We start from the raw sequence: 13908 nt of genomic DNA, 5'->3' as shown, positions 1-13908 counted from the left end.
TGCTCCCTAAATAAACTTTGGGTCATCCGTAACATTTCTGTAATTTACAGAAAGTCTCTATCTCTTTTCAGTTTTAAGATATAGCCTTTTGAAATTTATTTGTCAAAATCAAGGATTTTAGAAAAAAAACCTCTGGCGCCTAAAGGGTTAAAAGTCAGTTTGAGATATTTTTGTGCCTCTGTTCTGGTGGTGTTTCACATGAACTTCAGATGGTGTTGCCATCTGAAGTTCATTTGAGTTCATATTTGAGTATGTAGTGCCAAATTTAGCCATAATTTCAGGTGTCCAAAAGAACCTCATGATTGCATTCCATTAAAATTCCCTCCACACATTGGAATTAGTTACCAAATGTGCTTCACTACATGTTTTCCCACATATCCTGTGATATGTCAGAATTAGTTTTGATTTCCCATCTCTCCTTGATCTGTACATTATTATTCAAGTTCATGCCCAAAATATTTGGTAGCAATAGTTTATTAATTTCTTATCCCACGGTCTTATGTTTATGTATTTAGTAGACGCTTTTATCCAAAGAGACTTACAAATGAAGCTATATAAAAAGCTAACAATAAACTACATAGAAGGAACTCATTAGTCCGACTCTGTCAGAGGTGACAGAGTAGAGATAGGGTGCAGGCATAGAAAGAAGTGCAGAAAGATAAAGTGCAAAGATAGAGAGGGTAGGTGAGTTCAAGGTAAGTGCTAGGATAGGAGATGCTCTCTGAAGAGCTGGGTTTTCAGGAGCTTCTTGAAGATAGACAGGGACGCCCCTGTTCTGGTAGCGCTCGGTAGCTCATTCCACCATCGTGGGACGACACATGAACAGAGTTTGGATTGTCTTAGGCGTGGTGTAGGAGCTGCTAGACGACAATCCTGGGACCAACGGAGGGACCCAGTTGTGACATAAGCCTTTGCAAGAGCATTCAAGTAGATGGAGCCGTTCCATTAAGCTCTTTGTAGCTAACATCAGGGACTTGAATCTGATGCGGGCGGCTAAGGGCAGCCAGTGGAGTTCAATGAACAGAGGGGTGACGTGTGCTCTTTTAGGCTGATCGAAGACCAGACGTGCCGCCGCGTTCTGGACCATCTGCAGAGGTTTCACAGCACAGGCTGGGAGACCAGTTAAGAGAGCGTTGCAGTAGTCAAGGCGGCAGATGACCATGGCCTGCACCAGGAGCTGGGGGGCATGTTGGGTTAGGTATAGTCTGATCTTTCTTATGTTTAGTAATGTCTTGTTTGTATTTTTATCAACAGTTCTTCAATTGGCGTTGGTTTAGCAACTTGACCCAGTCTTTGTGTTTCAATAAGAAATCCCTCAACTGTAGGTACCTGAAAAAATCCGTGTTTGGTAGCTTAAATGACTTTAAATTATTTAAAATTGCCAGCATCGTGGAGTATGTTGGTGAGTCCATACTTTGACCATTTTCTGAAACTTTAGAAGGCACAAAATCATTTATGTATCCAATATTTGTAAGTGCTGAAATTCTTTTAGACTGGCCAAATGTAGATTTTATTGTCTTCCATATTTTTGATGTGATTTTGGTCCAATCTCCCATATTTATTTTACTTGAATGAGTATCTAGGAATGGCAAGGCCTGTTGAGGCCTTTCACATTGACTCTTATATCGAAACAAATATTTGAAACAGAAATAGTAATTTAGGCAGCACATTCATGTGGACACTCTTAATGCAGCCCAGTAGAGATAAGGCAAATATTGATCATTGGTCCAAGTCCTTACTAATGTTTTGGATTAGACTTTTGTAATTGAAATCGTACAGTTTTTATAATGAAGGTGGTATATGAATGCCCAGATATTTGATGCCATCTACTAACCATTTAAACCCGCTCTGCAATTTAGTTGGCCATGGCCATTGTTTTGTCCACGTTTAACTTGTAGCCCGAGAAGTATCCACATGTGAAAATGATGTCCTTTAAGTATGGTGTTGTTGTTGTAGGTTTTGTAAGATACAGCAGTACGTCATCTGCATACGTTAACATTTTATGCTGTTCTCCATTTATTGTAATCCCCTTTATATTATTGTCATCCTTAATCAGCTTTGCTAGTGGTTTCAATATATCAAATAACAGAGGCGATGGTGAGCAACCTTGTCTACATCCACGTTCTTGGGTGAAACGAGAGAAAGGGAGATCTGAGAGAAACCCATTCACCTTAGCCACAGATTGTGGATCCGAACATAGGCTTTGGTACCCATTTGATAAAGTTTGGGTCAAATTGGAATCGTTTCAGAATTTGAATTATGTATTGCCAGGATACTAAATCGAAAGCTTTCATGGCATCTAGGGACAGTGTCATTGACTCCTCTTCCTTAACTTTTGGGTGTGTCATTAAATTTAACAATCTTCTGATATTGTCCCCATAATATCTTCCCTTTATGAACCCTGTCTGATCGGAATTAAGGATTTCAGTACTTATTTTATTGACACGTCTCGCCAGGATAGCTGTTAAGATTCGTAAATCTGTATTCAATAATGAGATAGGCCTATATGATTGACATTTGATGGGATCTTTGCCATCCTCATATATTACCACTACAGTAGCCTCTCTCCAAGAGGGGGCCATGGTTCTTGATTGTAGTGCATGATGGTAAGCATGTAGTAATAAAAGTGATATAACCTCTACAAAAGCTTTATAAAATTGGTTAACATACCCACCTTTTACTATTTTTCAGTGTGGAGATTGTCTGGCGTATTTCCAGGTTCTTGATTGGTTCATCCAATTCTCTTGCTATAAATTCAGATAGCTCTTTTAATTTGATGTCTTCTAAAACTTGTTCTAATTCCTCATCATTAGTGCAGGTATCCATATTTTTGTACAGGGTCTTATAAAATTCTGCAAAAGACTGTGATATTTCATCTGGTTTGGTGAGAGTCAAATTGCTATCCTTTCATTTCTGTACTATGTTAGGTGATTGTTGATTTTAAGTCTTAATGCTAGCAACCTACTCACTCTGTTACTGTTTTCATAGTATTTTTGGTTGGTAAACCTTAAATTGCCCTCTATTTTTTCATTAATTAAGTTGTTTAGGTCCCTGCGTGCCTTTTTAAGGTTATTTAGTAATCTTGAAGTCGGGTTTCTTTTGTGTTGCTGCTCAACCTGCCTTATTTTGTATTTTAGCTCTCGCTGTTTTTCTTCCCTATTTCTTTTCCTGGCAATTGTAAAGGAAATGTTTCGGCCTCTAATATATGCCTTTGCACAGTCCCATAGAGTAAGGGGCGATATTTCAGATGAGGTTATTGTATCAAGGTAATTCTTTAATTCAGTTTTTATAAATATACTGAATTCGCTATCATTAAGGAGTGATGCGTTGAGTCACCATTGTTTAATTGATGGCATGATCGGATGATGTAATTGGGAGGATCTTTATGTCAGCGACTCTATAAGATTCTGCTTTAGGAGTGAAAAAGAGGTCTGTATTGTTAGTGATACAGAGCACTAAATGTATGGAGTATATAATCACATTTCGTTAGTTTTGTTACAGGTAATAACCACAGCTTCAATCTTGTCTGACTTACATCCTACAGAGAGCAAAGGCAGAAATGATCATGATTCTATTCTTTTCATCAACCTGCACATCCTCCATCAGCAGAGCTAAGCAAAGCAAACACAGCACAGTACAAGAGAACAAATGAGTTATTACTTACTGACGGCAACAACAAAGCCAAGTCTGCTTCCCTCTTGCCTGACCTTTCACCAGCAGTAAAAGCCTGTCAACCTGCTCATACAACCCAGGCAAAGATTATGGAACCACCGCAGTCGTAGAATGTTCTTTCTGCTTTTTAATTCAAAACATACACACTCTGATACAAAACATCCATCCACCCACTATACCAGCTTAATGGCTGGAGGCTGGAGCCTATCCCAGCGGTCATCGGGCGAGAGGCAGAGTACACCCTGGACAGGTCGCCAGTCCATCACAGGGCCACACAGAGACAAACGAGACAAACAACCACACACACTCACACTGACTCCTAAGGACAATTTTAGAGTCAGCAGTTAACCTAACATGCATGTTTTTGGACCTGGAGAGAACTCACGCATACAGGGAGAACATGCAGACTCCACACAGAAAGGCCCCGGGTGGGAGTTGAACCTGGAACCCTCTGCTCTGAGGCGACGGTGCTGACCACCACACCACTTTCACATCAATTGTTTTTAATAGCTGAACTAATTTTAATAGCTGAAATTTTTTTTTGGTGAGGTGGATTAAGAAATGTTGTCTTTCAATCAAGAATAAAGAATTGTCGAATCATGAACCAATAAAAGTAATTCTTTGTTTCAGCTTCCATTGTTGAACTCTTTGAGGTCTTCATCAGTCAGGTTCCAGCTTTCTTGTACAGCAGCTGACAGATCAGCTCTATGGGGTGGCGCCTTGTCAGGGAGCATTTTTTCACTTTCCACCTTAAACTTGAACTCAGGCTGAGATACAGACTGTTTGCTGGCCATGTCTTTGAGCTATAGAAAAAATTGAACACTCTTTGCTCTGTGGAGAGATGCATCTTCATCCTGAAAAATGAGCTCAGCATCACCAAACCTGCTTTTGATTGATGAAATGAGAAAAGTACCCATATCATCACTGATGGTGAAAATATGCTGGTTTCCTTCAGCCAGTCATCTTTCTATGTTTCATTGGACCAAACTAAAGTTCCAGTTTCAGCTGACTGTAACCTGCTTTTCTTCTCTTTAGGTGTTACTGATGGTTTATGTTTGGCTTCTCTGGCAGGAAATCTCATTTCCTTCAGCTGCTTTCTTACAGCTTGCTCAGTTATCGACTCCTGTTTCTGTCCATTTGTTTTTCATTTCTTTTGTTGAACATTTCCTGTTTTCAGACATTGAGTTTGACATCTGTCTTTTTCAATCTGTATGTTTCCCTTTTATAACCTTCTCATTTTATTTCTACTTGCCACACTTCAATTTCCTTCTTGAAGGAGTTTTAGAAAAAATTCCACCGTTTCTCTTGTTGGGAAATAGTTTTGTATCATGTCTGTGTTTTATGTCTATTTTAATGACTTTTACAAACTAAAAAAGCTGATTTAACATCCTCCAAGTGTGGTGATTTCATAATTTTTGCCTTTATATCTCTGTCCACAATGTTTTTTTTCCTCTTCATCTTTATTTATTTTGCTGAAAGTGTGGTTATGTAGTTGTTTGCGTGACCTGATACTGTGAAGTGAAACAATGTCATGCCAGGCTCGAAATCGAACTGTGACTTTCAGTTTTACAGCCTGCGGGCGATCTAGGACAGTTTCAGTCCTGGAATATGCCTGATGAAGGACGGTGCACTTACAAAAAAAATCAGAAGTACCGTACATACTTGTAAGGGTCCCACACTTCTCTTGTGTTGCTTTAATCAAGAAACTGAAGGCTTACAATTAATGTAAAACACATGTCCTGTCACTGCAGCTTTCCATGCGTGGGTGTGTGTGTGTGAGATCTTAGCAGAGTTTGACACGTGTTTCTGTGTAAGGTCTAACTGCAGTCGCAAACATTTCCAGGTGTGTAGGCTGAATTCAAAGAGGACCTGAAGCTGTCATCGTATCGTGTCGTCTTGACAGGCATCAAAGGTGGTGCAAGCATACTACAAGAAGGTCTTCAGTCCCAGTTTGGTTGTTAATCTCACTATTCCCACATGTTTTCATCACAGGGAGACTGAATTAAACGTCAGTGAGTCAGCCAGGAGTTAAAAAATGACACTACAGCCAAGCAGCAATGTTTTTTGTCATTTCTCCACCTTTCATTACATATAAATGATATTTAATTTTTATCAAGCTCACAGTATAAAGTATACACTTAAAACACTTTCTAAGCTAATGTGGTGGCACATGAATATTCCAGGCACAGGCTACACTATTAAAAAAAGGTTTGTGTGCGGCTTCACTGGCCCCAAATATAACACATCTCCAAAGGAGAAGAAAGTAAAGGACAGATGAAACAGAGCAGGGGGAAACTGGTGTTATAAATCATCACTGGTTGACCTTCACAGTCACAGCTAAGGTGGACACGGGCGACACTGCCAGGGTGGAGGCAGGAAACAGCCAGGCTTCCTTCCATGAGGAAGAGGGCCTACTACACTGTCAGGTGGGAGAGGGGGATACTGCTGTTGGCACTCTGAGGCCAGGCGCTGCAAAAAAAAAAAATTTATAGAGCAATTGTTTTCAAAAATCAAGCCAGAACTACTTTCCACTAACTTCGTGTATGCTAAGGACAGACATTTCAAGAAAGGTTTACAGGAATGATAAAGAGTTGAAGCTTTTCTGGTTGGCTTCTTTCAGCAAGCATATCTTAAATTTCATAAGTTGCTTTAATGGAATAGTGTTCGGTGGAAAAACTCATGGATATTTTGGTTCAAAGTACTTTTATTCAACATAAACTCCATTTTTGGTAAAATACTCCAAAATGAATGGTAAAATACTAAAAAATACACCTTAAATGCTCATCTCTAAATGTCTTCTGTCTCTCAGTGACAGTCAGATGCAGCAAGAAGAAGAATAATCCAGCAGAAGTTCTGCAGATGCTCTCCTCCACCCGCCTCAGCCTGAGAAGTCTGGCTACTAAAGCCAAGGTACAGTCCATCAATGCACTCCAGCTCTTTTTACTTCAAATGTATTAAAATGTCTGCCTCAAGTGCAAAATGAAGTGTGAAAATCTGCATTCAGACCAATGTCAAATGACAAAAGACGCAGGTTTTAATCAGCTTTGGCTCTGCTTCAGTGAGAACACAACACCCCTGTGTACACATTACTGAGGATGCTATGGCCAAGGCAACAGAAATGTGAACAGCTCACATTTTCTTTACAGAAATACACGTTGTCTATTGTAACGTCTGACATGGAGGTTCTGAAACTGGCAGCAACAATTCACGGACAAAAAGACATAAGATTGATCTTTGTTTTTACCAGTCTTCTAAACAACTTGAAGTGTATCCTCCATATCACAGTGATGTCTAACAAAAGTAGGAACTCGTCTGATTATTTCAGAATGGGATTATCAGAAGCACAGCCTGCAGGATACAGTGTAATGCAGTATCTTGTGTAGTCCTAGTGACACACCTTTCCTCTTGGAGGTAGAGATAGCTCACAGAGTACTGATAGGTAACCTGCCTTTGCACACAGTGTCAAAGGCTTTAATCAGCTTGTTGCAGCAGGTGAACCCCCACTTTAAGTTCATCCCATTCTTAATCCATAGGGTTTAATATAACGTCGGTCCACCCTTTGCAGCCATAACAGCTTCAACTCTTCTGGACAAGCTTTCCACAAGGTTTAGGAGTGTGTTTCTGGGAATTTTTGACCATTCTGCTATTTGTGAGGTCAGACACTGATGTTGGACAGAAGGCTCTCAGTTTCCGCTCTAATTCATCCCAATGGTGTTCTATCAGGTTGAGGTAACTGTGCAGGGCAGTCAGGTTCTTCCACACCAAACTGGCTCATCCATGTCTGGGTGGAATTCACTGAGCTCCTGAGAGCGACCCATTCTTTCACAGATGTTTGTAGAAGCAGTCTGCATAGCTACCTAGGTGCTTGAATTTATACACCTGTGGCCATGGAAGTGACTGGAACACCTGAATTTAATTATTTTGATGGGTGATTGAATACTTTTGGCCATATAGTGCATATATATATGTGTGTGTGTGTGTGTGTGTGTGTGTATTCGTGCTGTATCATACACTGACCTGGGGGTCATCGACATGATTTGGCCCATGTTTCAAAATGAGCATGAACACAATAATGTTAATGATATGTTCCTTCAATCTATTACATCACTTTTTCTCATATTTTGTATTTGTGTCTTGCAGCAGATACACACAGACATAGCCACAGGTCAGATCCATGCTGAGCTCCGGGATGGCGTTGCTGCTCTGGTGCACCTAATTTCTGAGCTGCAGGAGCTGACTGGGAGGCTGTGTAACCAATCACAGTGAGCCTTGTCACAGACATGCCCCCTTTTGTTCCAAAAACATAACTGGGGCTGACAAGGCTTTTCAACAGCAAATTGACAAGTCAAGAGTTAAAATTTAAAAAGCCAAAGGACTCACTTTAATACTTTTATACCTTTCTGTATACAATGGAATGCAAACGTTGACTGTTAGGTATAAAGCTGTAAGATGTTTCAAATTCATACTTGTGCTTTGGAATCTTTTTGTTTTACAGGAAGAAATATATCTAAAGTTATTGAACATCAAGTTGTTGGTCAGCACCATCTCGAAGGCACTCAAAGCCAAACACCCATGAATTATAGTTACACAGGAAGTACAGGAAAAGAAATCTCAAGTCTCAGTTCCAGTGAGAGACTGTGCAGTTCCATGACAATGTTTTAGGCTATTTGCTTGTACCCATCACAATAGTGCTACATTGATATTTTCTTCTATAACAAGTAACAGGAGACTAAACCTTTAGTTGTTGCTTCTTTTACCCCCTGACCAGTCAACAGTTAATCTGTTGATTGGAGAATCTTCCATAAGACTGATACTTGTGTGTTCTATGAACTTTTCTGCCTATTGTTGCTCCTTTAATAAGTGTTTTGTGTGTTGCTGAATCAAATTCTAGATTCGGTCTTTATTTTCTAAATATAATAAATGATTGAGACATTATTAAGTTACTGAATCATTTCCTCTGTACAGATTTCTTTTGTTTAATTTAAGAAAAAAATAATCATAATTTTTTCCCTAGCTTTTTTGGAAACAAATTGGAGTTTGATGTTCCTTCATCTTGGTAAAAAAACACATCTCAAGAAACTGCTGCAAAAATAGCTTCAAATGCACGATGACATGAGGCGCATTCGGACAGAGAGTTCTAAGAACTGTCCACCTTGAATTCAGTTATAAGAACTGCCCTTCCCCGGGGGAACTGTTTCATTTTGCATTCGCACATAAGTCGGGGACATTGACAGGGACTGATGTGACGCAACCGTCTGCGACAGACGTGTTACTTTAGCGCCACACTGAACAACAAAACAAAACCTGGGAAAAGTAAGGAGAGAAGAAAACAACACCACCAAGAAGCTAATATGGAGAGCGAGGAGGCCACCGTATTCATGGTCTGCATGACGGTGATATTAATCATGGACGATCACATCAGGCGTCTAAGATGGAGGCTGGAAGAGCGCACAGCGAGAGTCAGGAGACGAAGAATCCAGCAGCGGGCGATACTTCTTGGTTTCGTGGAGGAAAGAAGGAGAGCAGAGCGCCGCAGACAAAGGAGACGACGTCTAAGTTTAACTTATTAAACAGGCGCCGGTTGTATGAGTAAATATTTCAGACAAGGGGCGGAGCTACCAACCACCAAACACCTACGTCATGTTCCTATGGAACCCAGAAAAAACCCTGCCTCGGAGAAGGAGCTAAAATGGTTATAGGAACTGAGGACCGTGGTCCCTAGTTCCTGTATGTCCGAATCCACGAAAAAAACGGCCTAGTTCCTTAAAAGGTTATAGGAACTGCAAAAGGTTCCTACAGTGGGAATGCGCCTATGCACTCGCATCCACATGAATCCATTATCAAAAACAATATTTTCTCTTAGATAAGTTTACAGGAGCAACATCTTGTTTATATCTGGTGTCTTCATGAGGAACACCTTCAAATATGTATTGCAGCAAAGGGAAATAATTTGTGTGACTGCAACACTTTCTACCCTGGCATAAGTTGGTGTAATAGTTCTTTTTCTAGTTCTTCCGATCTTGCCAGCGTAATATGGAGTATAAAACTGTTGTGAAAACAGACTAAAGTTGTTTCTATCAGGTTTTATATGTGCATTTTCAAGTTGCAAATGCAGTGGTGGAAAAGTTTGAAAGAAAATGAGTCATTACACTTTTTGTGCTTTTATCAAAAAAGTTTATTAACAGAAATACAGGGGGACTGATGTGATGAGATGTGATGTGTGAATCAGTTTTATATAGCAAACATCCCATGAAGCCGTTTCTGCTGGTCGAGAATAGACACCGTGTACACTTGACTTGAACAAATAATAAAATGATAAATTACAACAGTGGAAAAGCATTCCTGTGGTCATATATGGCCATGTCTTTTTTGAGGACAAAAAACTGAAAATTTGTTTCTGTGTGCAGACCATGATTCTAAAGACGGCAAGTGTCACAAAAATATTACTGTAAAAGATAAAGAAAATTAGTTGAGTAATATAAAGACGAATTCATGACAGAATACATCTGGAAATATAAAGGGAAATAAACATATGAATGAATGTGGAAATGTTTTTATCGTGTGACATATTTATGTAAAATATTTCTCGTTTTGCAATCATTTTAGTATGACTTTTTTGTCAGTTGCTTTTGCTTTCCTTCTCCAGAGTGTTTTTGGTTTTTCCCTACTTTGTGTGCTCAAAATGTAGCTGTGAGTTCCTGCTCTTGAACCTACAACCTCAAGCTCACAAGTCCATTAAGCTAAGCTCCAAGCTACCAATTATTTGCGTGAACTATGGTGAGCATTAAGGACCTGAAGACTAGGTCTGTTCTGTCCTCAGAAATGTAAAAATATCGACATCTAGATACAAGACGGTCTTAGACTTGCAATGTGTGCAATAATAATAATAACTTTAATTTATATAGCGCCTTTCAAAGGACCCAATGTCGCTTTACAAAAACATAAACTGAGAGCATGGTTGCAGACCAACAAACAAAGATACCACAGATAATATAACAGACAGGGTGAAGGGGATTACTGGTTGAAAGCCATGTTGAACAGATTAGTTTTGAGGATGGTTTTGTAAGTGCCCAGAGACGGGGCATTGCGTATATCAGGGGGGAGAGAGTTCCAGAGGATGAAAGCGGCAAAGGCCTGATCCCCAAAGGTGCAGAGTCGGGAGCGAGGCATGGAGAGCAGGCCGGAGTCAGTAGAGCGCAGAGTCCTGGATGTGGTGTGGAAATGGTGGAGGTCAGACAGGTACTTGGTGGCCAGGCCATGGAGGGACTTGTAAGTGAGGAGTAGAATTTTGTATTTTATGCGGAATTTGACTGGGAGCCAGTGGAAGTGAATGAAGGTGGGGTGATGTGCTGCCTGGTGCAAGTGAGGACCCTGGCAGCTGAGTTCTGGACGTACTGGAGCCTGTCCAGTGCTTTTTTGGGAACCCCGAACGGGACACCATTGCAGTAGTCCAAACAGGAGGTGATGAAGGAGTGAATGAGTTTTTCTGCCACAGAATCGGAGAGTGATGGTCAGAGTCTGGCCATGTTTTTCAGATGGAAGAAGACAGATTTGGTGACGGATTTGATGTTGGACTGGAATGAGAGGGTGGAGTCGAAGAGCACTCCCAGATTGTAGACGTCTGGGGGTGGAGAGACGGTGCAACTGTCAATGGTCAGGAGAAAATCTCCAACTGTTTTGAGTACGGTTTTGGGGGCTACCACCATGAGCTTTGTTTTATTGCTGTTTAGTTTGAGTAGATTTGATGATGTCCAGGTTTTTATTTCAAGGAGGCAGTTTACCAGAGACTGAGGGGGGAGGTGGGTGGAGAGTTTTGTGCTAATGTAAAGGTGGGTGTCGTCAGCATATGAATAAAAGTTGAGATTATGGTGGCGGATGATTTCGCCTAGCGGGAGCATGTAGATGTTGAACAGAAGGGGGCCAAGCACTGAGCCTTGGGGGACACCGTGTTTAACAGCAGTAGAGGAAGAGGGACAGCCAGCATTGGTGACAAATTGTTCCCGGCCAGAGAGGTATGAATGGAAAAATGAGAGGGCAGAGCCGATGAGGCTAAGGTAATCGGACAAGTGGGTGAGGAGAATTGGGTGGGAGATGGTGTCGAAGGCTGCAGAAAGGTCAATAAGGATGAGGATGCTGATGCAACTGTAGCCGGCGGCGATGAGGACATTCGTGATTTTGATGAGGGCAGTTTCAGTGCTGTGGTGTACCTCTCAAGGATTTTGTCGAGGAAGGGAAGGTTGGAGATTGGCCGGTAGCTATTTAGTTCCTCTGGGACCAAACAGGGTTTTTTGAGAATTGGAGTGATTGAGGCAGTTTTGAAGCAGGTTGGGTAGATGCCGGAAGTAATGGAGGAGTTCAGTATGTACTCTGGTACTGGAGGAAAAGTTTATGCAAATCTTGTTTCTCGAAAATTGCAACCAGTGTCACACATTGCATGTACGTGTAAGACTGTGTTGCATCCTGCTCTCCATGCTACCAAGTTCCTGTCAGAGGAAAGAAGGTTTTGTTTGTACAAGGATTTATAACTTTTCCTGGCTCAAATCATGTAGTGCTTGGAAAAGTATAGTGGTTATCCTCAATAACTTGAAGGTCTGTGGTTGCAGGTAGAAGACCAGGATCTTTCAGCTTACCTTCAGTTTTTAGAGTAGGAAAATTACAAAGAGTTAAAGTATTAACAAAAACAATTGAGACAGAAACAGCTATATATATACAGTGTTTTAATTTACAGTTCAGTCTTAGTGAGTGAGTGTGTGGTCTACTGGGAGCATATACAGCTACATATACTATTGCATTTATTCCTCTTTATATTCTTTAATTTGATTTTAATCTATTTACAGATTTATTTGTTTTGTTTTGTAGATTTTCTATAATTTCAAATAAAACATGTCTATGATTTTATGTTTCAAAAGTTAACCTCAAATTTGCTTTACAAGTGGATGGAAACATTGTTCACACCAGCCAGGAAGCTAAATTAGCTAACTGAGGTCAGGAACTGTTTCACTGTCATCAGTGATTATAGAAGACTGCAGTGGACGATTGTGACCCTCTCTCTTAACTGCATGAATATTAGAATGTATCTGATTAATCATACCATGTCTTGTAGAGAATTAAAAAACTGTCAAACATACATGAAATTCCACGTGACATGAAACACAATGCAAAAAGCACACCAATGCCACTTTTAGATTAATGCTTAGTTTTGGAACAAACTTCCATTTTGTGTGCTTTGTGTTTTAAAATACTATTTAAAAACTGGACGTGCTCTGGTGATCTGAGAGATCATTTTCTGACTCCTCTTGGGGTGGTAAGTACACTCTGATTCTGTCTCCCACCAATTAATGCAGGAAGGATCCTGCATTCTTACCCTGCAATTTGTTTCCTCAAACAACTGAAAAAGGACCTTGACATTGCACTGGGCTGTTTTTCAGTACCATTGAGCTTGGGTGTTATTTTACAGGATGATTTTATCACTGCACCCTGAACCTGTGTATCTGCTTTTAAGATGAATCTTATTGTGGTAGACTGATAAGACTTGTTTAAGATAGGATTACATGAATACTATTTATGAAGCTTTTGTTTATGGATGATATGGCTTTTACGCATGGGATTGCAAAGCTACAAAAATGTACATCGTACAGGTGCTGAATGTTTTCCTAATAGCTGGTTGTACTTTCTCCGCATTGCTTCAGAACCTTCGCAGCTAACAATATGACTCAGGTAAGGGGCATTAGGCACATATTTCCAGTCTCACACTCCAGTCATGGAAAGAAATGGCAAGTAATAATGACCCCTCTCAGGCTCATGATCATTCATTCATTGCTACATTATATCACACTCACAGATGGCACGAGAGACTGATCTTCTTAAAATGATTAAATTTCTCCAAAGCTATTTTTAGATAAACTCATAAGAATGATTTGTAGCTGTTCGGTCATTAACCAGAGGACAGTTTTAATAGAGGAAATGTGTTTTCCTCCTCTGCCTCAGACATGGTGACAAAAATTCCTGAGTGTGTCTGTCACTGATGTCACCACTCGCAGACCTACCATGACACCACACAAGAATATTGGAGGCAGACCAGTTTTTATGGATCCCATGGAAGAACTTATTTAGGGTTAGGGTTAGTATATTTTATATCTGGTCATTTTTTTTAAATATTGTATTAAGTATTATTGTGTATGGATTTTTCATGATCTTGTACACTGGGCAGGTACATACAAACCATCTTGCACACAA

At 40.2% G+C, this 13908-nt stretch overlaps 1 protein-coding gene across 1 annotated transcript in view; it reads left to right on the top strand.

Annotated features, from left to right (window-relative positions):
• ttc27 (tetratricopeptide repeat domain 27) overlaps window positions 1–8135 on the top strand; it is a 98127-nt gene extending 89992 nt beyond the window's left edge. The window contains exons 19-20 of the mRNA XM_072391570.1: window positions 6482–6582; window positions 7813–8135. Of these exons, the coding sequence (XP_072247671.1) occupies window positions 6482–6582; window positions 7813–7938 (227 nt within the window). The 3' untranslated portion in view covers window positions 7939–8135. The remainder of the gene's footprint in view (window positions 1–6481; window positions 6583–7812) is intronic.
• The last annotated feature ends 5773 nt before the right edge of the window (window positions 8136–13908 follow it).

The sequence above is a fragment of the Leuresthes tenuis genome, unplaced genomic scaffold (genome assembly GCF_036924035.1).
Source record: "Leuresthes tenuis unplaced genomic scaffold, fLeuTen1.0.hap1 SCAF_8, whole genome shotgun sequence".
In the NCBI taxonomy this organism is placed as follows: domain Eukaryota; kingdom Metazoa; phylum Chordata; class Actinopteri; order Atheriniformes; family Atherinopsidae; genus Leuresthes; species Leuresthes tenuis.
The sequence above is the reverse complement of the archived record's forward strand: the minus strand, read 5'-3'. Positions and strand labels throughout refer to the sequence as shown.